This window comes from Zerene cesonia, chromosome 7 (assembly GCF_012273895.1).
Source record: "Zerene cesonia ecotype Mississippi chromosome 7, Zerene_cesonia_1.1, whole genome shotgun sequence".
NCBI lineage: Eukaryota > Metazoa > Arthropoda > Insecta > Lepidoptera > Pieridae > Zerene > Zerene cesonia.
Window position 1 is genome coordinate 3,514,874 of NC_052108.1, and position 26,510 is coordinate 3,541,383.

A 26,510-nucleotide genomic window follows, 5' to 3' on the forward strand; every position below is an offset into this window, starting at 1 on the left:
TTTAGTGGAAAGTAAGCAGATATTAAAAACTTAAAACACACTATTTATCGTAAAACAATAGAGTAGTCTCTAAAATTTGCAAATCAATACCAAATTACATGAAGCTACAATAATAACTTCTAGAAGTATATATATATATATATATTAACGTACGGCGTAACATTTGAGGGCCCGTCATTCCATCCCCATCGCGGGATAAATATTGACATATACGGCACAGCTGCAGCGGAACATTGTCCCAAATCTGCCGATAATGACAGATTGCATTGTGCAACATAAGAACGTGGGCGATGTTGGGGTAGGCCATGTCCGTTTCCTCGACGCAATCGTTTATGCAATTGATACGAACAGCTATCAAAAAATGAATAGCGGAGATGCATTTAAAATTAATAAAGCGCCAAAAATTGAGCGTAAGCGTGTCTATTAACTATTTAAAGATGAGAGCATTTCTTTGGTCATAAATATCTGACATATTGCCTTGATTATAAATTGATTTAAAACCATTCTATATTCAAATATGAAAATAATATAGTTGATAAAATTACTCTTATCAACTAACCCCTTTTTTCGATGCCATCCTATGGCTGTAACGTTGTCTGCTGCATTTGCACATGTCACAGGGTTTCTTCCTCAGTCCTCGTAATAAACCCAATAATTTAGCACTCATCACCATAGTAATTATTATTTACGCATGCGTTTCAATCGAATAACCGCAATATACTGCACTGGTGCCAAACAAAACTCAAATATATGAATGGGATACATTCGAACTGGTTTGAGATGAATCATCTTGCGTACGCCTAGTGACGTCTCACCTCATCTATATAAACAAGTCAAATAATATTCTATTATTACCTTATTGTTTATCTTAACAGTAAAATTCCCATTAATGAGCATTGTTGAATAAATACATTTATAGAACGAAGAAAAAAATCTGATCGATAGAAATATAACCACCAAGCTGTTGAAAATATTTATTTTATCGTAATTGCAAAATCCAAAAGATATTTAATAAAAATCATCTAATATTTATGTAACTTACGTAAGTTTGCAATCATCATGGGTAATTTGTGATCAATGAAAATAGTATATATAAAGATTAATAATACGTTTTATTCTAATAATATTCCGATAAACTGATTACAAAACGAACTAGCTCTATAAATGTTTCTATAGAGGTTGTTCCCATCTGTATGGGTTGTTCGTTGATCGTAAAGTATGACAAGGATGCTGGGAGTTGGATTCATATGAATCACGGCGCCAGCGTTCGCGGAATCAATGCTATTTAGTCGTGAGTACCGCCGTTAAGTCGTATCGCACGTACCCATGGCCGATGAGGTCATTGACTGACTCTATTCGTTGATAAGAGAAACGTCTTAATGAAAGAAGGTGAAAAGATTAAATAAGTATTTGTGATTACGGATGGCTACATCTTAAATGTTTGAGGATAACAAATAAAAGTTGAGTTATTATAATTTTACCAGACGAGAGAATATTTTGTAATCTTTGTGTACATTTTTAAATGAGATAAATTATAATTAGTGATTTCTTACTTGATACAATAGAATATTAAAAGGATCTTATGCATTATGATTGGGGTTCTCTTAATTTAAATCGCCATTATATGTAAATATCGTTATTATAATCACTAATTTATATTAAATGTAGTTTTATCCAGAGAAGACAAAAATGTGTATAATTTTGAGTATAGATATCATATATTTCTTAAAACTGAATCTCCGTTTTTTGTTTTCATAATGCATTGAACTTTTAAGGATAGTTGTAATAATTAGTGAATTGGTGCATATTAATTCTTCAATTTTGTCGTGCGCAAATGCCATATTAAGTATATGTATTTTCTGCGAAGGATCAATGTAGGTACAATGTGTTGTGTCTTCCTTTACGTATGAGTTTAAAACGTTAGGACACAGACATCGGACTTACAGTTACACAGTTATCGGAGCTTTCTTAGAAGACCTTAGCAACCGTTTGCGGAAAGTGTAATAGAATAAACAACCAAATAATACTCATTTACTAAAGAATAAACCAGAAACCTAAATTTATAAGGAATAAAACAATATAAAATTTGTTGCGGTTTTTTACAAAGTAAATAACTTATAGAATTTATAATACATTAATCATTAAGAAATTTTTTGTGAGCTGACATATGTAATTAGAAGCCCAAATTTTCTTAAATACTTTATCAATGAAAAGAAACTGTAACAAGAATTTTTTTTTCAAAATTTGTACAAGGAGCAAAATTTATCAATACAAAAACATCACTTAATTATATAAGACTTGCTTTTGTCCGCGGCTTCGCACGCGTTAATTCGGAGTATTGTAATAGATGTTATTTTACACATGAACCTTCCTCTTGAATCACTCTATTTATTAAAAAAAAAACTATCAATATCCCTTGGGCAGCTTTAAAGATTTAAGCATACATAGGCACAAAGAAGGCGACTTTGTTTTATACTAAGTAGTGATCTGTTGTGATACAGATATACTTAAGTATGGGTAGTTTTTCCTTGCAAGAATTTATTCTTTGTATTATTGTATAACCTTAACATCAAGGTTTGGTGAACAAGAAATACATATTTATTTGTAACAATGATTCGTTGCAAAACAGTTCATAAAACCACAATTTTACTGAATGATTACACAGTTTGTTTTTGTGGTTATTTCGTTTGGTAATACTTTTAAATAGATTTAGAATAAACAACTTCTTATTTGTTTCAATAAATTGATTTTCTAAAAGGAAAATCTAACTCATTGTAATCATTTTAACTCGTATTAAAGTTAAAGTAATTGGTAACTTATACAGTTTATAAACTTACACAGTTGTTAAACTAAGCCAAAACAAAATTGTAAATTATCCAACGTACTTTATAAGCTCTTATTGTAAACGTTGTAGTACATATAAATGTAGACAAAAAAGTCATGATGTGATGTCTAGTCATCCATTTTTCGACTCCTGACTAAGTACGCCGCCATATGGCGAGTCGAAAATCAATGAGAAATGGGGTCTCAATGGCGGGCGGTGACCTACGAAGGTCGGTCTGCTGTAGTACGCAAGGGAATAACGCATGCGTACGTTGTTCAAATAAGTTTTTCTATTCAACATGGCCAAAAATACTGATAAAAGAAACATTAGATAATGGCCACTATTTTGTGTCATCTGAAAATGTGTTACACGAATAAATCTTTATTCTTTATACTTTGAGAATGAGAGAATGAAAATACTATATCATGTACATATATTTTTTTAATTTTTGGTAGGTAATATCGGTAACTACAACTTATGAGTACCTAAATGAACGCGCAAAATCTGTAGGATATCAAACTCGGTCATATGAATCTCTTTGATTGAGAGGTTAGATAAAATCAACGGAAATTTTAGCACCAACCCAATTTAATATCTAAAGTTGGCTAGAACGCGCGCATAATTATATTGCAATAAATAGAGCAAAATATGTGTAAATGAGGATAGTACCAACTACACATAGGCACACAACACACCACAAAGGCAGGTCAACTGTACATAATTAGTACCTAGGGAGAAACATTTTCGCTCATTAAGCACTGGCTAACTGTGACCGAAATAGCCTGGTAACGTTCGGTGTAGACTTAAAATGAACAATAGAGCATAGACGAAATTGGTCCGGAATTCAATATACGATCCGGCAGATGCTTTACGCAATTTGGCATGCTATCGTTATTTCTTTCTGGTTATACTTTTACTTTTATTTTTTCAAATATATTTCTTTATATATAAAGCAAACGTGTGAACGTTCAATTTGTGGAGTTGTTTCAATAAATTTTAATCTCAATATCCAACACGCTCGTCAAGCGAAAAATTGCTGATTTCGCGTCGTGGTGCATTCAGTATAACAATAAAAAAAATCCAGAATGCAAAATTCGTGTTATGGCTTAAATGACGCTCCAGACGTTTTAGGACCATTAAAGAAAAACCACATAGCGAATTTCGTGTCGTAGCCGACATGCTATTTCATAACGACACGCTGTGGCAATAAAGGAATGCCATGACGCGTTCTGAACATTTATTGGATTATCCATAACACGACGGTCAGGTCTTTTAATACATGAAACACTTTTATATTTATACAAATCATGAGCAAATTTAGGGTCAATGAGAGATTTGGTCTTTGAGCGCAATATATATAAATATGTATGTACCTAATGTACAAAATAGTTCCGTAATAATTGCAATGTCAGTGAAATTTTAAAGAACAATTTTAAGCCACAATATTTTTAGGTACATTTTTGAAAAAAAAAACCTGTTTTGAAAAGATAAGTTGTATTTTCTAAAAATGTATCAATGTTACTATAAATTTTTAGAAAACACAAAAACTAGTATTTCCCGTTCAAAATCAGGAAATACTGACTACCAACTGACCACTTAAAATAGTCATATGCGTCGAAACCATTTTAATATCACGTCATTGATGTAGACGGCGCCAGACGTATCATTTACAGACCGCATACATTTTAATGAATATAGGTATTCCTTTTAATTTCAAAAGTTTATTTAAAACAAAGAACGCAGTGACTTTATGATACAAGCAACCATTTTTCAGTGAGCACAATGCATCGTTAACCAAAGCTGGACTATGATTACGTTGTCGACTAACACAAACCGAGGAGGCTAGTGAATGAATATAAACATTGCATTTTAAAATCTTTCCTTCGGTTGTTTCAAAGGTAAAGAAAAAGAAACTACAGAGACGTTATGCCGAGAAAATTTGAGTGGAGTCAAGCACGACTTCAGTGCGCTGGTCGCTTTGGTCTGAATAGCAAAAAAAACATCCACGTTTTAAATACATTTAGCGACAGTCAAGCGAAGTTATGTAGATTGAGGGGGGCAATCAGAATCACAGATGACATGAGATGCATACGAGTGTCGCATAAGTAGCCATAAAAACGCGACCACTTTTAGAAACTCGAGAAGATAATCGCCGGAGATAATGAGTTCGTACACATATGGAATTGCATACATGTCTATGTGAGTGGTTTGAACTTATTGCAAAAACCACTTAAGTGGCACCTCTTGTGTAGAGTAAGATAATGGAATTTTATAATTTAACGCATCTTGTAATTTTGTATATCAAAAATATTATATAACTAGCACATTATTGAAATAATTTGCAGCGTTGGTATCTGCAATGGTAGAAGCTTGAACTGCCACAGGCTTTTGTACTGAAATTGTGTTTAGACTTGCTGTTTTGTGCAAACATAGACAGCGTAACAATTGTGTATGTTTAAGCCTCATACAGAGACTATAGATTACACTCATTAAACTACAAATTCGCTTAGATACCTATGAAATAGAGTTGTTTTGCACAAAATTTAACTTGGTTTTGCTTTTTCGAATTATAGTTCAAAAAACAAATTATTAAGAACAATATAATAACTAAGTATTGTTTTTTAACCACTGTAGCAAACGTGCCAATTGTTTTACAAAACAAAGCAATTCTATTACGTCCCGCATTATAAAATATGTCACATGCACAAAGTTCCAGATTAAAATTTTAAATTGCTCTCAATTTATTCATCAAGGGAATTGAATAAAAACATCGCAGCACCAAGTTTGAGTACCAAGAGGGGTCGGGTTGAAAGGACCTCCTCTCAGCCAGAGGGTGAAGCCGAGCGAATGCGAAAATAGTTATGCAATTTTCAATCAATCTCTATAGATAAGCGAGTGTTAAATGAATTTAAATTTTAATCAACGTTACAAAAGGTTACATTTTCCATCTAGCTCTCCCGTCTCTCTATAGAACGTTTATTGCAACCGAAGTTCTATGCAGTTCATTTAAATGTGGTTGTTACAAAATTTTTCTTTCAAAAATCGTGTTTTATGTAATAGAAAAATTATAGTGCAATAATATAAAACACAAGAATATTTTATGCGAAATGGAAATTAGGGCATTTTCCAAATAATTGTAACATAAAATTTACATAGAATCATAAAATAGCTGAAGCAGCGTTATGACTTAAAAATAAACCTTGTCTATAACGAACGCCAACAGTCTTATGAACAATATTAATAGTATACAAATTGAGAGCAATGTAAACGCATTCAAATATCAACCTGATTCATATTACGAAATACCCAATCAGTAATTAAATAAAACGAAAACAGTAATCGCTTCCCTCTGTCCTCTTTTCTGTTACCCAATTGTGAATGATGCCAACCGATCGGACACTTGTAGCTCTGCTGGTGTCTGATTTGGATGTCAGCCAAATGCTTCCTATACTTTATGCTCAAGTACCTTTTGAACTCCATTCCGGGTTATTGCTGGTGACATCGCAATTGCAAGGAATGTTCCAAGATTTACAATGTTGCACGATTTTTTATAAACAATAACACATTAGATAATGTTTGTTGGGTATTTCTTGTCAGTATTTTTGGAAAAACTTTTTGCTTTAAACTGACAATGCGTTGATCTGTCAATGTGTTTATTTATATAGCTGGAAATGAACAAGTATTCTCATCTAAAGTGGATTCAAAAGAGATTTCAATGATTCCAGAAAGTAGAATGGAAAAATCTTCGAGTTAAGATAATAAAGAAAAATAAGAGCAGTTAAAGCATTTAAAAAGCAATGCATCCATACAATTCTCTCTCATTATTACAACGTTTTTACAAATAATAAAAGCGTTATCATCTTTCTAATCACAATTGAATCAACGATATGATAATTACATAATTGTTATACCTATTTCACATTTCTCAACATTAAAGCATCGTTAAGTAACATAACTAATCTCGTAATTTCAAAACACTTTCATATACTTCAAACACGAATGTTTCATCCGATGGATAGAGCACGTAGAGCACAGAGAGTGTAGCCCTTGTTACTGGCGGCTCAGAAGTAGCAGGCTGAACGACAGTCCTCCAACGAAACAATTTCGTTGTCCCAACTGCTCTCTGACACTTAAGTGTACTGTGCCTGATTAAAACTCGTCCGGTTCATTCTCTTCGGTTTATTTATTTAAGCATAGCGTAAACGATCTCTTTAAATACAATATTTGTTTGAATTTTATTTTTCCTCTCCAGTCCAAAATATATTTACTCTCGTCTGGACGCAAACAAAGTATAAGCTTTAGATAAAGGGCCCTCTAGATTTGAGACTTCAGATTTCAGACTAATAAACTTTTTATAGCGATACATTTCACTCGAATATAATACCGGAGGTGACGAAACATGATCTCGATGCACTGACCCAAAAAAAGTCGCCTATAGATTCCGATTTCAGTAAGACGTCCAATAAGTTATATATTTGTAACATTACTCAAAATGAATTATATGAAATGATAATACATATTTATTGGTGAGATATTCTCTTGTGATGCATTGCACAACAAAGTAATGGATGGCTCGCTAAAGATATTTTACGATGTCGTGACTTATTGTTGCAATTTCGGGATTGAATAATAAAATAAGGAGTAACGTAGAAGCATAGATTAAGCATTAGATGGGCTAGACGGAGCTGTATTATGCATTGAATAGCACCCTAGGGGTCTAGACGACGTACATGATTCAAAATTTCCGAGCAATTAACGGTTATATAAAAATGAGATAGAAAAAATGCAGTAAACAAGTAGTATATCGAATAATTACATATGCTTCTTACATAGTTTTTGTAATTAGTAAACATTTTTCCCGATGATACATCAGTTGACACGAGTAATTAAATGTAAGGTAATACTCTTGCACGTACCACAACTGTGTATTCCCATTCTTATAGGTAGCTATCGTGATGAATAATAAATACCAATATCAACTAGGTATAGAATTTCCTTATGGCATCACAGTATCCGCCAATAGAATGTCCATTAATATCGAACTTATATTGAACTATCAATCTCAAGATTATGCCGCTGCCTGAAAGGATTTAGATTAAAGCTTTACAACTTTGAGGCAAAGTTTGGAAGCCGGTGTCGGCAGACAACTTAATGGCACCTTAGAGAATATAGTTTCGTTCACGACACATATTGCATGCATATAACAGTTATGAATTACATGCATAAGTGCTAATGAAAATTACTATCATTTATAATGCAGTTAGAACTAGGACCGCATTAGTCCATACTCTATATTTATAACAGTTAACTACAAATTTAAATGTTTAAACATAATAAAATATTTAAAAGAGATAAGTATACCTACTAAATATATTAAAGGGTAGTTAACTGGCATTTTTTTTCACATTTTGGCATTGGCGCTTAGAACAAAATTCATTTTACATGAATAGTATGAACCAAATACGAAAATTTAAATGAAAATGTTCAAACACACGCCCGCTTTTCAATGGCGTTCAGCGGCAGCCACGAGCAAAGTACTTTTTGAATTAACAGGTTCTATCTGCATTCAATCCGACTCATTCATTTAGTCGTACTCTTCATTTTTAATCAGTTTCTCCCTCAAATAAGCGGATATTTGTACACTTCTGCTTCCCGTTAAAATTATTTAAAATCAAAATACTCACAACTTTTTCGAAAATAATCCAAATAATCCATCAGTTATTTTAAGAACGCAGATTAAGCACTATTGAACGTCTGCCATAATAGAAATTCGGGATTGTTCGATCAGCAAAAAACAACATTTCTCTTTACCGAATATCCACAAAATGATTTTCCGAGCCGTTACAATACGGCGTGTCTTCTTCGCTCCCCCGGGCTAGGCGTCTCTTGACAGGGATAAATCCTGCGCCACCCTCATTTTTATATCCACTCTATATAGCTAGACGCGACCAACTCATTACTGTAGTTTTATTCCCCTATTGCACAGTCAAACAATGGCATAAAAAATAGGCAACCATCATTTAAAGACATAAAAGGCTATATGTGAACCCTCTTAATAACAATTGAAGATCGGAACCCATATAGGTTTACTGCCCCATTGTTCTTTGTCCGAAAACCGTTGTAATTAGCGTCCCCATCCCGATAGCAACAAAAAGGTGCCTTATTTAGTTGCTCGGTCATGGGGCTTAATGAAGTTATCTAATTTTGTAGCCAAGTTTCAAGAGATATTGTTCCAAGCGTAGGCTTGTACTGATTGTGTAAGTTTTACAAATGAATGGGTAATTGTCTCAAGTATAATACGTCCGTAGTGTTCAAACAGTCTATTATAATGTGACTTATTAATTTACTAATGAGCTGCATTGTATTCTCAATACTTATTTCAAATGTTTCTTATATTCAATATAATAAAAAGTACAACAGATTTTAATTGTAAAAGAGAGAAATCGTATATAATTGGATGCAAGGAGGTACTTCAGTCCCCTTTCTGTCCGTAGATACTTGTGAAGTCATTCTGAACCACTGCAATTTCCCACATTGTCACATTGTCTTTTACTGTCTCAGTTGAAACGTGGTTCAAATGAGAAAAGACTTGCCTTAATATCTTGCGTTAGAATGTCATTAATACTTCTAACAACTATAGCATTCATTAGGAACTTAAAAAAAAGCATATAAGTTAATTGATACGATAATAAAGACGCATTGACTATTATTAAAATAGCGTTAAATACATTTATTTGATAGTAAATTACAAAGCTTTATTAAATTCCTGTGAATGTAGTATCAAAAATCATACAAGTGTTTGTTGTTTTATTGTTAAATGTAGGCATTACATTTTTAATATGGAAAAACATATTCATAACATAATTAATTCAATCAGGCAAAGTATATTTATAAAACAAAATCCACAGCGGAAGTAGTTTCGGTGCCTGATAATGTCAATAAGATATTAGACAAAATAATAATCTCTTGAATTATCTTGAGATCAATGATTGCGAGAAACGAGCGAGCCGTTTTGGTACTCAAAAGGAAACAAGACATATTGACAAGTTGATTTATAGTCTGGTTATGTATGGACTTCTGTTCGCCATCATAACATTATGTTAGTAATTGTAAATAGAATATTATGAAGTGACGACCTCAGATTATAAAACAAGAGATCTATTAATTATCTAAGGTAACAACAACACAAAATTTCTATTAACGCAGAGAACTTATAACTAGTCATCTAACAATAGACAAAAAAAAATTATTATAAATGTTGAATGTTATTAAACTTTTTTATTAAAGCACATTTTGAAAATGAATAATATCACAGATGGAAAATAAAGATAAAAACGAAAATCTTAAAGCTTAACGTAAGAGCCGTAGCTAGCGACTTATTGATAAAGAATTAGACCCTTCTTTAAAAGTACCCACTTAAAGTCAATGCAGAATTCCAATATTCAATGTATTCTAAAACCCGCAATTTCAATCACTCCAGTTCATTTAATGGTTCGGCTTTTATATGACTCGTTCTCTTATATTTAAACATATAAATAAAAAAGAAAATATACATACTCCTAGTTTGTATTATAGATGTAGTTTGTATTATAGATGTTATCTGCGCTTCTATCGTTACATAATAAGATATAATTTATCTAGGATGAACATCGAATAAAACTCAACACGAAATCAATCTAGCAATCATTTTCAAAGGAACGATGTAACAGTTGTATGTGTGCATAACCAGGGTTTGAAATACTTTCTTAACCTGTCCTCACATACAAACAAACATCCTGCGAGACGATAACAAACGCATTTGAATTTCCTAACTCGATAATGGTCTGCCGATACGGGCATACGATGGGCCTGGCATGTCATTACACCCAAAACGTCATGGTACTTCAATCCGCCAAACTGAGTCACTGTCGATGACACGTACCTAATATAGGTACTGGAAAATTTTACGAAACCATTTATTGATTTGTCTCAAGGGTACTGCGGATTGGCAGACTGAATATGATTAAGAATATGTGGCTAGACTGAGCGTAATCGTGGGAATAATTTGAATAACATACAATGTATTCTTTTTCTGAATCTAACTAACGTACAATTAAATTTGTTTCCAGATTAATACAGAAATATCTACAATGTCCTAATTTTATACACGCAATCTTAGTTGTGTCCTGAAGATGAAATTGATTTGACATTTTGTGTGAGCATGGGCATGTCATAATCTAATAAAGGTAAGGTACATACATATAAATAAAGGTAGGTCTTTATCGATATGTGATTTTCTTTAAATAAATCTTATCTTTAAATATGATTTTCAAATTTTTTAATTAGAAATTTATTAAATTACATAATTCAATTTATTAATATTATAATAAAAGTAGGAGTCAGATAAATGACTTATGTAATAGATAAGCTTAAAAATCACTTTGCCGACTACAATGCAACATCCCCAACACCGGGGTTTAGGGATGAAATACGAGGGTTGTGACGCAATTGTAAAGACCTCAGATATCTCTTATGCAAATGTAGCAGAAACGCGCTCAAGAGTATCTTTAGCCGAACATAAAAATTCGATCGTAAACATACTTTCGAAGCTTATAAACCGCATTATGAGCGGAATTGAAATACCAATGGTAACACCCATAAACATTAAAGACCTCCCATACGGCTTTTTCAAGTCCAGAAATGGAGTATCTATCGTTCTTCAAAAATGCCAAAACGAGAGATTCTAATCATCGTTATGGAATGAAATGTTCCATAAAAGACGTAAAATACGAGTATGCGTAATGTAATGGTCATGATAAATGAAATAAACGTGCATGTAATCGTATTTCTAGTCCCCTAGGCCTGCACTTGCCGAGTCTTTTCTGTGACGCTCACACGAATAATCCCCTCAACAGAAGTATTTGCACGCGCCAGCATTATTGATGACAGACTACCATAATTCCTATGACATTTGTGAAGGGTAGGGTTGCATCACACATATTTCTTCCATTTTCAAATAATTGTTATTTATATGGTAACGCGGTACGTCACTAGTTTCTAATCCTACTAATATTATAAACGTGAAAGTTTGTAAGTATGGATGTATGGATGTTTGTTACTCTTTCACGCAAAAACTAATGAACCGATTGCAATGAAATTTGGTACGTAGATAGCTGGACAACTGGAATAACATATAGGCAACTTTTTATCCCGATATTCCTACGGGATACGGACTTACGCGGGTGAAACCGCGGGGCGCAGCTAGTTGAATATAAAATATATGGTATTACATGATCGGCGCCAGTGGTTTGTAAATGACTACCGCTATAAACATCTGCATCCGTTGCAAATGCGTTAAAACTACTAAAGTAAATCACGTATCCGACCGTGCTGAATGCGTACTATAAAGGGTTATATTTAAATATTTATTATGGTCCTTACTATAAAAGCGATGACAAAACATAATGGGTTGCAATAACTGGATACTTTATTTCATACCCAATTGACAGCTGCCTTATAAATTAGCCCTTGTGTTTTCTTCTTGATTTCGTATTTCGTTTAATCGCAATCGCATTTCTATTGATGACACTAATATATAAATGATGCAATATTAAAATTAAATATTAAGTTTCTAAAATAAAAAAATAAATGACCTTATAATAATTGATTGGTCCGATCGCCCATCCCAATAAATGACAATAGGCAGAACTAATGTTGGCATTAAAAGTGAAAAATAATCCTAGTGGGAAAGAATTCATCAGCCGATACCACGGCGCTGATAGCTTTATTATAAACAATAAGTATTAAAGTAAACAAAACAGATCTTTATGGATGCCGTATAATGCGGTAATTAAAAGTTTATAACCCCTACTAAAACTCGTGGAATAAGATATATTTAGAGATACGAAGTATCTTGAGCCCACGCATCGGACAACCCAAACCTTAATTACTTTACTAATTCGGCATTAAAGGTAACAACACGTAGGTAGTTGTGATTGGGTTGAACAAACACCCCACAACAAGCTCATTTTATGTTGTGTTTCTAACGCGTATTCGATACAACACACAATCAATAGAATAAAAAAGGCATCCCTCAGTAAAATCAAATAAAATACAGTATTTATTTCAACCTTAATTTATGTTACTGTATCTTGAAGTAATCTATGACAATCAATTACTCTAATCCTGTTAAAATGCTCTTCTAATCGATGTAAAATCTATGACACAATTAATTAGAACATGCAGGAATGCTAGCAACGCCCCGTAACTAGATACGTAGAGCACTTGCCTCTTATCAGAAATCGATTTAATACGCCTGTGATACGGAATTGTAACTATATTAGGTTCTCAATAATCCAGACAAGCTTAGAATGTGATGCCAGATTATTCCCGAAGCATCCGGATTCCACATCTGAATATATAATTATAATATATTGTATATGTACAATTGGGCCTTAGTGATATGGGTTTAGGGGGTTCAATCCCACCCGATAATCATTTCTAATGAGAAAGCAAATATATTTCTATTCTCTCTATACATTTTTTTATTTTTTCTTAAACATTAAGGTTATGTACTTTTAGTCATTGTAAAGATATTTAATTAGTATTTTTTATGACAGTCAAATACGACAAAGCATTTTCATAAAAGTGATCTCTTTGATCCTTCATATCAAAATTACGATAAGTAATTAAGATATTTTTTTATGAAATCCACATGTATTATTGTGGTTACTGGTTAAGGAGGTTCCGGATTATAAAGATAAATTAAAGTAAACTGTACAAATGCGAAAAGACGAAAACCCAAAACGTCGTCCCAAAGATTCTCAATTTTACTGTACATATATTTTTTTAGATTTAATACTCGGTAACTCCGTCGGTTCTCAACCTTTTCGGTTTGATAGAGAATTGTTGTCATTTGGCCCCATTTGGGAATTTGGACTTAGTTACGTTTTTTGTCGAAAAAAATTATATAATTTACCTCCTCCGTTGTGTTATTTATCAATAATTCCATTCAAATATTAATCATAATACACATTATGCAAGCATATAAATTAACCTCAATGACGCACTGTGTCTGACCGTCAACGATGCTCCTATGTACATACGCTAGGCGTTTAAAATAGGATAGTGTCAGAATGAGAAGCGTTGACACACTGATTTATTACAATTGCTTCAACAAACACTGTACTAGTGTGGCTAGTAAGGGAATTGGTGTTGTAGGGATGGCACAAAAGATAGAAATTTGCGTGTTTGTGCAAAGGCGCCACTGTTGATAGTACGCCACCCTACGACCTTGCGCCCGCGTCGGTCGTCGCGACATGACGCTAGGGACGCTCTTTGGGATATCTGATAACACGAAATGGACCCGACTTCCGATCTCATTTTATACTATAAATATTCGTTATTGTTTATAGCCAATAAAACTATTTTAAGTGCGAATACATTTAAGTCCGCATTGATGTTAAATATACGTTAATGAATGAGTTATTTACGTCGAGTTATAATCTACATTTATATATTATAGACAGGGACTTACATTTTATAAGTTAAGTAAGTATGATTCAATTATTGATTGTGTATTCGACCACAACTACTTAAACACACGTTTAATTTATTCTAATATTCAAAATATGTAAACAACATCAAAAATGTTTAGCCAAATCGGTGATGATTAATATATTTATTATTTTAAATCTATTTAGAAAAATAGGGATATTATAAATTACATTAGAAAATAAAGTTAATTCTAGCTAGATGTACAGCCCTGTATTAGGAGAATAGACAAGATCCGATATGCCGAATGCTAAGATACATGGCGCCTAAGTATGCACTTGTGCATGTAAATATACATCTCGTCAAGCATCCAGGCTAACTGCTACGTATTACTTTATATCTAGTGGTCAAGTGCTATATTATATCAATAAGGTACTAGACTTGAAATTTTTTTTTCTTGAAAATAAAATTTGATAAAAAATGGGCAGAAGTGAATTTTAACGCGCTAAGCTCGTAAAAGATACTGAATATGTTATAAAATAATAAAACAACTCCTAAAGTATTCAAGTAGCTCGATCTTATATCATGTTTTGTGATTGTAGGGTAAAATATGAAAGACTAGCTGTGCCCAGCGGTTTCACCCGCGTAAGTCCGTATCCCGTATGAATATCCGGATAAAAAGTCGCCTATATCCCAGTTGTCCAGCTGTCTGCGTACCAAATTTCATTGCAATCGGTTCAGTGGTTTTTGCGTGAAAGACCAACAAACACACACACACACACACACACACACATCCTTACAAACTTCCGCATTAATAATATTAGTAGGATGACTACCTATATATCAAATTTTTGTTAACGCAAACCAATATATCAATGTCACACAATTCTAAATCATACCGTGCCTGAAGTAAAAATAAATTGCTAATTGTTACCTTTAATACGACACTATATCATCCGATACATACACGTAACATGCCACTTGCGATACGCCAAGAGTGAGATTACACCCAAGATACCAATCCCTCCGTAAACAAAAGATTCTCATCGATTGTTTTTCGAAAATCACAAGATACCAAACCCTATCACGTTGTAATAGAGCATATTTTGTACGAAATATACGGTTAAAATAGCTAAATGTCTCATAAAAGAAACACCTGGAGGCGGCATAATCCTCGGACGCAGGATTATTTATAAACCTAGGGTTTAGATACTTTCTTGTAAAATAAACAATGATGAAAGATATAGGAATATTTATAAGTCAGACTCGTATTATTATAGCAAATATTTTCTGTCGCCACTTCTTTCTATATATTCTTGCAATATATTCGAATCATAAATAAGTTGAATAGGTCATAATACAAGTACAGGCACAGATTAGTAAATAGTTACTACGGGCGTATAAGGTAAGGTTAAGATGTAATTTGCTGCATTTGGAAATACGTCAAACGTCAAGTATCGACGAATAAATAATTCTTATGTTAGATAATGATAGTAAACATTCACAATAAATCGATATATAAGCGCAAGTGCAATTTTAAGGCCTTTTATATTTCCTGGCGCTATTCCAACTTCGATGTTACCATATTAATAAAATCTTCGCCATTTATGGCACAAAGGGAAAGGTATGAACAGATTGATTTAATCCTTTGTGCGTGATCAGCGCTATTCATTAGCGATCACATATCCATCAATGTGGATATGGGTACATTGAAATGGCCTACAAAAGCTAATACAAAATTCCTCGATGTTACTTATAATTTTTAACATGGTATGTGTTATTTGTAGGTACTGTTTTACTTACTTTATATAACACTTTTAAATGGCGTAGAACAATTTCGGTTGATTCGTTGTAAATATAAAAAACTAAATGACACACACATATTTCAAAATCGCAATATCAAAATATGTAGAAAGGAATTTGATGCTTACATGCAAGTCATCGGATAAACAGAAAGCGAGCGCGTTGATGAATAGTGCTTGATATTAAAGGCAACCTTATTGCAAAGAACTCTACATTCCAAATGTATAAAGCAAGGATTAACGTTGATTTTTTATTCACACGCTGCGCAAATTAGGAAGAGGGATTCAGAAAAAAGTTCAAGAGAAAATGAGGACAGTTTTTAATTCCGGATACTGAAAGAGCAGAGAAACTGATACACATTTTTGAATGAGACTCGATACGATTAATTCAAAACAACTTACATGTGACGTACGATCCGCGCTACGTATCGTGTATAGAAACCCCTCGTCGGCCGTGAGCGTGAAAACTTAATGTCTGAAGTACTAAAACTTGTTCTGAAGCTTACAGCACTTTAGCTAAAGTGTAAGAAACTCTTAGCTCTGAGTCAAAATTGTACAAAGTTTGCGAGAACAAAGTATCGCTTCTGACAATAAAGAAAATACTAAAAGACGCAAATTGTAATCATATTATTTTGCGACCAAATATTTATTTGGTCGCAAAATAATATGATTACATATATCATTTGATATAGTATGTACTGCTGATTGCTAATTATCTAATCTGGTTCAAGGTTACAAAATGATAATATTAAAATTATACACTCTCTCACGTCGTATATTTTTACAATCTTGATAAGATAAATGTTTTAATTTATTAGAATATTTCATTACATGCTACATACGTATACGTATTGAATAATTGTCTCGATGGTAACTAGATTACATGTTTGAATAAGCCCGTGTACATGTAAACAAGGGGCTAGAGTGTCAATAATGAAGTTAAAATAATAATTTCGGTTGGGCGATTTTCATTGGGCGCGATGCAAACGCAGCGGGGCGCTAGGGCGGTAACGAGATGATCGGTCACGCAACACTGTCCGCGAGAGATAAGCTGCCCCTAGTCGAATAACCTCATAACTCTCTGTAATGTCGCAAACAAGTTAAATTAGCCCCATTCATATTAAATGTTAACTAACCTTAACGCTCTATTAAAACTAATGAATAATTTCACGATTTTAGTGGGATAAATCAAACAAATTGAGTATCAGATTCGGACGGTTAACCCATGATTTACGTGTTAGTGGAATAGGTTACCTCTGTTTTATGGAATAAAATATATACACTATACAGATATCAAACAAAAATATAACGTTCACAATTTTATTGTATTTTCAGAAGAGAAAAAGGAACGTATGTAAATATATTAGACAAAGACATTGCCTGGAGCCTGGCAAATAAATAAAAGCAATAAAGCGGGATCGGCGCCGGGTTTCCAATCAGCGATATTGACGGATCAAAATCGCTGAAGCTATTCTAATCTTTTATTTGCTCGCACACGTACAATCAGATTCATCACAATAGATGATCATATGTAATGTATTTCAGCTTAAACCTGACAATGAAACGGATATTCATTCCTCATTCTTTTTAATATGCGAGATATTAAAGTATATTCACGTTTGTTATATCTTGGTACATCTCTGTCTCTGTTTGAATCCCTATTAAACTATTTAAAATACGAAAGGTTTCTTTCAATTACAAAATAATTATCTAAATGTTCATTTCTGATACTACGCCTACTTCATGTAAAATGATTATTCGGAATACAATTAATCCTTTAACAAATAAAAAAGAAGAATTATTTACAATATTAGCAAGTTGAAGTTCAGTTTAACAATGATGCAGCCTTGTAAAAAGACAGAAAGTCAAACATTTTAATAATTTTCTATTGTTACACTACTGTATATACTTTCAAATGAATTTATCCTTTGTGCATGGAAATATTAAAAGCTGTTATTTTGATATGACACTAGAAGACATTTTGTTTGCCAGTATATTTTCGTACATACGTTTTAAAACTGAGTGCAGTGCACTGCAGTTTGCATGGATATAACAATTGTTACCGTCGTACTCTCAGACTTTCAAGTGGTATAAATAAATATCTTTATTTTAGATAAAACCATTTGTAACAGTCATACATGTTTGAACATTTAAAGCCTATTTAGATACAGATAAGACAGGTCAGACCGTGTCTTCCTCGTACTATTTCGACTGTTTGTTTGAGTTACATACAGATATCCGTTGTTGGATCTTGACCAAACATCTTGGGATTATTTCCAACTTAAATAACTGTAATGTAAAACAGCGACGTGTTATTGTTAACAAGGAAAACCTTAAGTAAATATATCTTCTCGATATATTCTTCAAAAGTCTGATCTTAGAACAGTGTACTATTATTATTCAGAGCAATGCTTAATTCTAATTCAGAGCTAAAATAAATACGAAGTTATACAGTTGGGTTTGACCTTTTAAAGTAAAATACATAATACATATATTTTAGATTTCTGGAACATGCAGAAGAAATTACTTTTGAGATGATTATTATTTAGAGTAACGGTGGTACGTGTTGAAATTCCACACATTTGACTTGTTAAAATTTTTCAATTGTTTGCAATATTTACTGAGCGTGAAACTCGCAAACCTTCATTGTATATATATTTATAAGCTTCATTATATGCACATTTTAAAGTTTTTTTTATTACTTATTTATTCTTAGTTCAATTCATGAACACATAAAGCTTCCTTTTTGCGTTTTACGTATATATTTTTTTAATCATTAGATTAAATAATTGCTAACATCTAAAGCCACCGCAACGCTCTTACAAAACAAAATCTATTACAATTTCTACTATAACTGTAGGAATATATCAAAGCAATTGAAAATTATAGACATGTGTTACGTTATTCATCCATGAATAGATTATCACACCCATATCAGGGAAATTCCTGTCGTATATCGATCCTGCCTTTGTGCCGTTTAATCAATAATTTAATAACGCTGTCAACGCATACCCATAATACATTGTATTCGTTGACATACTTAGAATGTTTAGTTTATGCATGTAGTTTGGTGACTGCCAATAGCATGAGCTGTAGTATATCTATGAAAAAACTTTGGTACCGAATACGGTATAAACAGAGGGCGGTCTTATCATTATACTTGACAACTTCTGACTACACAACCCAGAAAACTAATATGTATGATAAGTATGTATAAAAACTGTTATTATACATTTATTATACATTTATTTGTTGATCATTATAAGAAAAAAATGACGATATTTTTCTTTGCTGTCACTTAAAGCAACATATGAACTTTAGACGTCATATCCCGTTCGCAAGTTTTATTGCCCTCTTATGAGCTCGAGCTAGCCATGTGCAGAGCACACTAAAGTACTAATTTCATATTCGGAAGTAAACGGCGATCAAACGTTACAACTTACAATAGTTTTATGGCTATCGTGTTAAAAAATTCTTCTATGATATGTATAACTGCTTCTTTTTCTTTTTTTCTTTCTCTGCGGATGTATTAAGTCGATTCTTAATTTATTAGGTATATATCTACTTAGATCATGATAGATTACAAAATTCGTGATTCTTTTTATTTAATTCAATGCAATGTAATGTAACGTACACATTATTATTTAGAGATTTAAATTCACATTTGACACTACAAGATATCATATTCCGGAGTATGTATCTTCTATTTTAAAACTTGAATGTTTAGAACTTGTTGAATTAACCAAAAATAGATACAAACATGTATCATAAGTTACTTTTTTTTTATTTTTTCGTATGTGCATAATATTTTAGTATGACAATTAAAATAATTAATATCCTGGAGCTGCAATTAGCACAGAAATCGCTTCCCAGTTAACAAGGAAAAAGAAAGTAGCATATCGTAAAAGTAACTCGCAATGCAAACCGCACTAATAGATTAAAGTCAAGAAACGTGTTTGCAAGTGTGACCTCAATTATCATTATTCGCTTAATCAATCGTTAACCGTTATTTGGCTAGCGAAATCTTTAGGTTATCGATATGAAATCGATTTCGCGAGTCTGCATGTGAAACCGGAACGAAGATCGAAGCGTGTGACGAATTATATAGTAATATAAATGACTCGAGCTTGTTTATACATACGAGATTAAAGTATGGCTAATGGCCATTAAATTAATAGGTTCTTAATTTTTTAACCATTTAAACATTTAAAACGTAAGTAGTTATTGCATATATCATCTTATAACTTGGTTCACAATAAAAATCTAATTACAGTCTAGACAATGTTGGCTTTAAAAGATAAACTATAATATATTTCTGCACAATGTATAAACTGGGGACAATGTTTACGAAAATGTTCATTCCTAAAGTCTAGACACTAGACATTAACGAGACGATATCTTGGAGAAAAACTGGGATCTTAATTTGAAATTTGAGATACAAATAATATAGGGTACGTATTAAGTTACATTGATTATAATCATTATATTTCGAGATCATGTGCAGCTTTACGCTTAGAAACGAAATCTTACAAAGCGACCTAGCCAGAAATGAGTTTATTTCAGGAATTACAGCTGGTTCGAATAAAAAAAAGCCATTTTTGTGTCTGATTGGCCTTTCATCGAACATGGCTATAAGCTAATAATATAACCATTCACGATAAAAAAAATTCCTTTTGATAGTAGACAAAGTTGTATGAGTGAGCAAATAAATTAATAAAATATGTCTAATGGCAGAGACTTTGTTTTATAAAACAGTTGCTATTTATATGAAAAGCGCATTGTTATTTATTTTACAAATTCCATTTCTCTCTAACAAACCTCTGTTACGTAAATTATACCAAAACTTAAAATGTCTTCTTAGAAATAACATGTAACATTGTAGGTAGCTAACCGCATGAATCTAGACATGCAAAATAGCTCACGGATGTAACTAAGTATTATACCTACGCATATTATATTTCAGACCGTCAGCAATTCCTTTGTTATAAATGCAAGTTATAAATGAGTAATATTATTCCGTACCTACCTATGTGCGAATTGTCCATAAACGGTATAAATACTTCAAAGACAAACATAATTTTCTTTTCACTTAGCTAAATGAGAAAGCGCGACGAGCTTGCATACTTAAGTGTTCATAATAATTGATAATGATTTAATGTCCGCGAAAGTCACATAAAACTATCGTAAGCAGGCAATAATAAACAAAGTAATTGGTAGAAACTCAAAACGGACATAGAAAAGCGTAACTAACATCGCTCAGCTGTTATTGATCGTTTGTGAGGGATTAGGGAGGGACGCACCGTCTTGCTTTGACGGCTCATTTCTACATGTCGTGTATCGCTTAACCCTGCCACTGGCAATGAAATAGTCATCGTGACGTGCTACAATTGAGAATGAAGACAAATCAAGAATTGCATGCATAGAAAACCTCGACATTCAAAACAGCCAGACTATTTATAGCTTTTAAAATGTCAGGTTTTATGGACAACCTTAGCTGCAGCCATCATGTAGATGTATTTTCATATATCAACAACATATGTCCTATTTTGAAATGTCAGAAGTTCAGTCCTTTCTAGAAATTTTACATAGCGATTATTGAGTTCATTTGCTACCCTTGCATAATGACATTCATTGGGTACAACCAGTAGCTGACATTTCAAATTGAGTACTTTCCACGGGCCTTGCCGTGAGCGATCCAAGACTCAGCTGATTCATATTAACTATGGCCGAAATTACGTAAACTTTACTCATCAAGATTAGTCATTCATTCATAAGTCATTTTATATTAAAAAAAATTCCATCGTGCATTTGGCATCGTAGATTGGTAATTTTGCATGTTATATGTAATAATTTTTTTGCATAATTATCGTATTTCAAGTATTCATTTTAAACATATCTATGTGTATCTTTCAATATTAATTTATTTTATAAATCATTATTTGTAATATGTTGTATCGACTGCATAGAGAGAGCAGACGGGCCCTAACGAAACTAGGGAACAAAATACATTAAGTTAGAAATTCCAATAAACAGTCTACATAGGTTTACTGGTAACGCGCAAGTGGTACTAGATTTACGATGACAACTTTGGCTCCGATTCAGTTTTACTAAGAAACGCGTCAAAGGATCAATAAAAACAGAATAGGCTGAGCGCCTGGGCGGTCACTTTTTTCGAAACTTGTGGGAACAAGTCCGGTATAGAAGGAAATCGTACAAAAAACCTGTTAATGATCGTGGTTGTGTCATGTTTCAATGAATAAATTAGGACGGTTAAAAGTGCGCTAACATGGACACAAACTGTGCTATCAATAACAAATAATGAAGATGTATTCATATTTTTTATGTGAGAGTTGGCAACGGAGCTCGCAACAACAATTTACAGGACTTATGCCTCTGTAAATGAATTGCTGCCTTTTCAGGTAGTTAAATTAAAGCTTGTAAGGTATGCTCCATTTATGCAATCCTTTCATCCATTTTGTCGATGAAAAATATTTGTATGCGTTAAAGATAATGCACTTTCCAATGCGTATCTGAACGTTATAGTCCAGCATATTAATATTTACTTATGTGAGCAGTATGTACCATAATACTCGTATTTTACATTAAGCATATCTTATCTCAGCATTCCTCTAAATCATTCGGTCCCTTTAATGAAATGCCGTTCGGTCTATTTTAACCCAAAATAAAACATGTGGCATCCAAAAGGACCGCATGACGGTCACTTAAGAAAATATTTGCACAAAAAGTAAAAACTTTTCCGAATAAAACAACTGCAACGACCTCGGGCGGCCTTCCAAATTCCAGCGTTCAGAGAATGCAGCTACCTGCTTTTATACGATAGATATGAAGCCGACAAATGTGCGCAACCCGACCTAATTCGATTATTGATCAGGGAGCAGCCTCCGAGCGGAATGGAGCGACCTTTCGAAACTGATAGAGTAATGCTAGTGACCCAGTACGTCAAGTGACGTACAAACAAATATGCGCGGCCATATGGTTTCGCCTATTGCAGTCAAGTGTTCATTTATGGACGAAAACGTTTGCGGACGCCATCTATAGACCTATTATGTAGCCGGCCACTTAGCTTGGAATGCTAATAATGTAATTATCATAATTCCTGTCTGTAATAATGTTGCCTTATTATAATAATATTATTCGATCACACATCGTAATGCGAAATCATATCAGCGTTGCAAACTATAGATACGGGCAATTGCCAGAAATAAAAAGTTATTTACATAATACATTAATTGATACTATGAATGTTTCGTCGTACATTATATGGGCAGCTAATTTTTACTATTATATACGAACAACTTTCTCTGAGTACCACTACGCTTCAAGAACAAAGGACGACAGAGAATACTGAGACCAATAGAAATTGCCGCATGACATGTCTGATTTTATTGTCTGTCCTGACGCGCACTTTGTCGGCATAACCTCCAAGTACGCAGACGTAACAGCTCTATACAATAAACTTAATGAAAAATGAAACTCACTTGCACAGTGATAAAGTTACGGCTCTAGCGATCATTATTCAACTCAGCTATTACTTATGGAAGTATTTCAGTCGTGACCGCACGGATTTTAAGCAAAGGAGGCGTTCGCATTGTGTTGCACGAAACGTCTTCATAACTTCGAAACCGTAACCGATAATTTGTATGAACCGGAAAGAATGCCACTCTGTAATAGTGCTGGTGTAAAATATAAACTATGAGCTTATATTATAATTACTCCTTTGATCTCTAAAATATTTAAAAACACGATTGACCAATCATAAAAATTCACCAAATTTTATGCTAACGTCCATATCCTTATTGATACAAAAATATTGCGTACGGAAAACCAAAAATTACTCACGTCTGCGACTTAAGTAAATTTTCGTAAAGGACGCACCTGGAACAATGAAAATAGTATCAGTATTATATCAATAATATAAGTACCGATATAAATATCATACAAATCGTTCACACAATTACAATCTATACGTCGGTATACGTCGGTGTGCATTGTGTATCACACAAAGGGTGTAAGGAATAAACGAGTATAAAAAGTATCAATAAACAACCTTCGCTTGATTGGTGAGCTATAGCTCTTAAGTTGTAGGACATAAGAGCTCATAGTGCGTGCAAGTTATTAGACGACATATGAAAGGTTCTATTCTTTATTGGATCGTAGTTTCGGAGGTTATCAACCTTGCTTCTGGTTCCTGCAGGATAACAATGACAGATAACTGCACCGTGAGATTGTTTGCCGTCATAACGTTTATAAAACGTATTATTTAAACGAAGAGAAAGCAAGATAGCTAGTATTCGTCAGCGGAATTAAAATGATCAGAGATGTTATTAAGGTTATATATTAGAAATAGACTACAATCAACGCTATCATAATAAATCAGTATAATGATTGTAATAAACAAACTCGTTCCGGAGAAGCTGTCGGTTCGGCTGTAAATAAACAACGTGCCATTAAATTTGCATACAGCCGTATGTCTGCAGGATATGAACGAAATCGGGTCTGCTCGTAAAGCGACCGCGACTTTCGGCTTAAAGGTGTAATGGCCTAAAAATTGGACCGCGTTGCGCATTCGCAAAAATTTAACTTCACGCATTTGAGACAGCCATCGTCGTTATTTTGTACTTTTTATTACTATTGTGTTATATATTTACGTTCATAATATATTTATTTTTCTTCACCCTTTCTGGTGATGGAAAGTGAAGAGAAAAAGAAAAGAAAACTTTTGTATTGACTTCAGCAAAAATTAGCAACTTGGGAGGGCTGCGGGCGGTATCGATAAAATGCTTTAAACGTGGGTACGTGGCTATTATCCTGTCCGCGGCATTAGCAGAAGCACTTAAGAAAACAGCAATTAAATATTTACCCTTCAATACCCATATATATGCAACATAACATATAATTTATGCGACATATTAAAATACCTTTTTTTTCATTATATTCTTGAACTTAGAACTAGAAAGAGCGCGAGTTTTTTAATTACATTATTATTAACATTTGTAGGTAACTTTTATTTCATGTTCTTCAATATTTAAAAATTCCTTTTATATAGCAGGTATAATATAAATCATTACATATATATATTATTATATATTACACATAAGATATAATTATAGATGAGTTAGGAATCTAGTTAAAACGTTGTGTTAAATCTTTTCAAACATATTATTTCCTATTTATTCATGGAAATCGCGACAATGTAAGCCAACAGGTGTCACAAAATTGTTTCAAAGTGCTCCGTTGTTGCTTATGTATTTAAGCGCTCTCAAAGGTAATTTTTCAAAGACTTTCATAGGCTTTACAGGCCTCTAGAGGCCTAGTTCTGGAGTGTACGCTATTTAGCGAAGTGTTTACAAGCATACAAATTGAAATACAGGATTATAATTTTATACGTAAATAAAATAAAATTCGTACCTTTGACGATGTACTTTTACCTATTGTGATTCCTAAAAATGGATGTTTTATATTACAAAAACTCGTATGTCAACATAATTGCTAACAAATTTTCGCTTAATGGTTTATTATTTGTGGTTTATAATATCTATACATGAATTAGTACACCGATGATATATAAATGCCTTATAAATGGTATCAATTTCCATCTGTTACCAGATTTAAATATGGTCTGGCGCCACGTGGAGTAATTTATCGTCGACATGTGACAAAATGTCGTCCACGTTCAACTCGCCCGAATAAAATAGAAAGATAGATCGTTCACCGTCAGTCTCCTAACCTAATTGTTGTTGCTACAATTTAAAACTTTCCACAACTGAAAGATTTAGCGATTCCCGAAGTAAACTCATTACGAAAAGTATTGTTTTTAATAATGTTTTTATTAATGTTAAACATGAAATGGTTTAAATACTTTGTAAATTCCGATATTATATCAGATATAAATAATATGTGTGGCAGCATTTTATGCGTTAGATTTTGATGTAGAGATATAAGACTTTAGTGTCTATTCATGGTGAAAATGCAGGTCGATAACATAAATAGTAATAAATGAATGTATTTTTTACTTAATTTTATTCTTATTTTATCCAATAGCTCATTGGAAGTGACTTAAATGTATATGATCATATTTAAAACAAAAACATCTTGCAGTGCCTACACATATTGTTATGTCAAAACACATAAACATCAATTGTACGAAGGTGGCCAACGCACGTGAACCGAGAGACAAATTACAAGTCTCCTTTGTAATTTGTCGGTCGGCTTTTGAATAATTCATTATTTTACTACGTCAATCAAATTAAAGGTTGTGTCAGATTCGAAACGCGATCAGTTGTTTTGTGCATATCAATCATGAACATGTGTTCTTATATAGGTAGGACTTAATATTCATCCATTATGCTATTTGTAAATAAACTAATCCGTAATACAAACAATTAGAGCTG

At 33.0% G+C, this 26,510-nt stretch overlaps 1 protein-coding gene across 3 annotated transcripts in view; it reads right to left on the reverse strand.

The window, feature by feature from the left end:
- Positions 1-26,510, reverse strand: part of LOC119840791 (breast cancer anti-estrogen resistance protein 1) — a 51,030-nt gene that overhangs the window by 8,904 nt on the left and 15,616 nt on the right. The window contains exon 1 of one of the 3 annotated variants that reach the window (XM_038367533.1): positions 560-688. The exons of the other annotated variants lie outside the window; for them this stretch is intronic. Within the exon in view, the coding sequence (XP_038223461.1) occupies positions 560-673 (114 nt within the window). The 5' untranslated portion in view covers positions 674-688. Of the gene's footprint in view, positions 1-559; positions 689-26,510 lie in introns of those variants that run through there. 3 annotated transcript variants of the gene reach the window in all.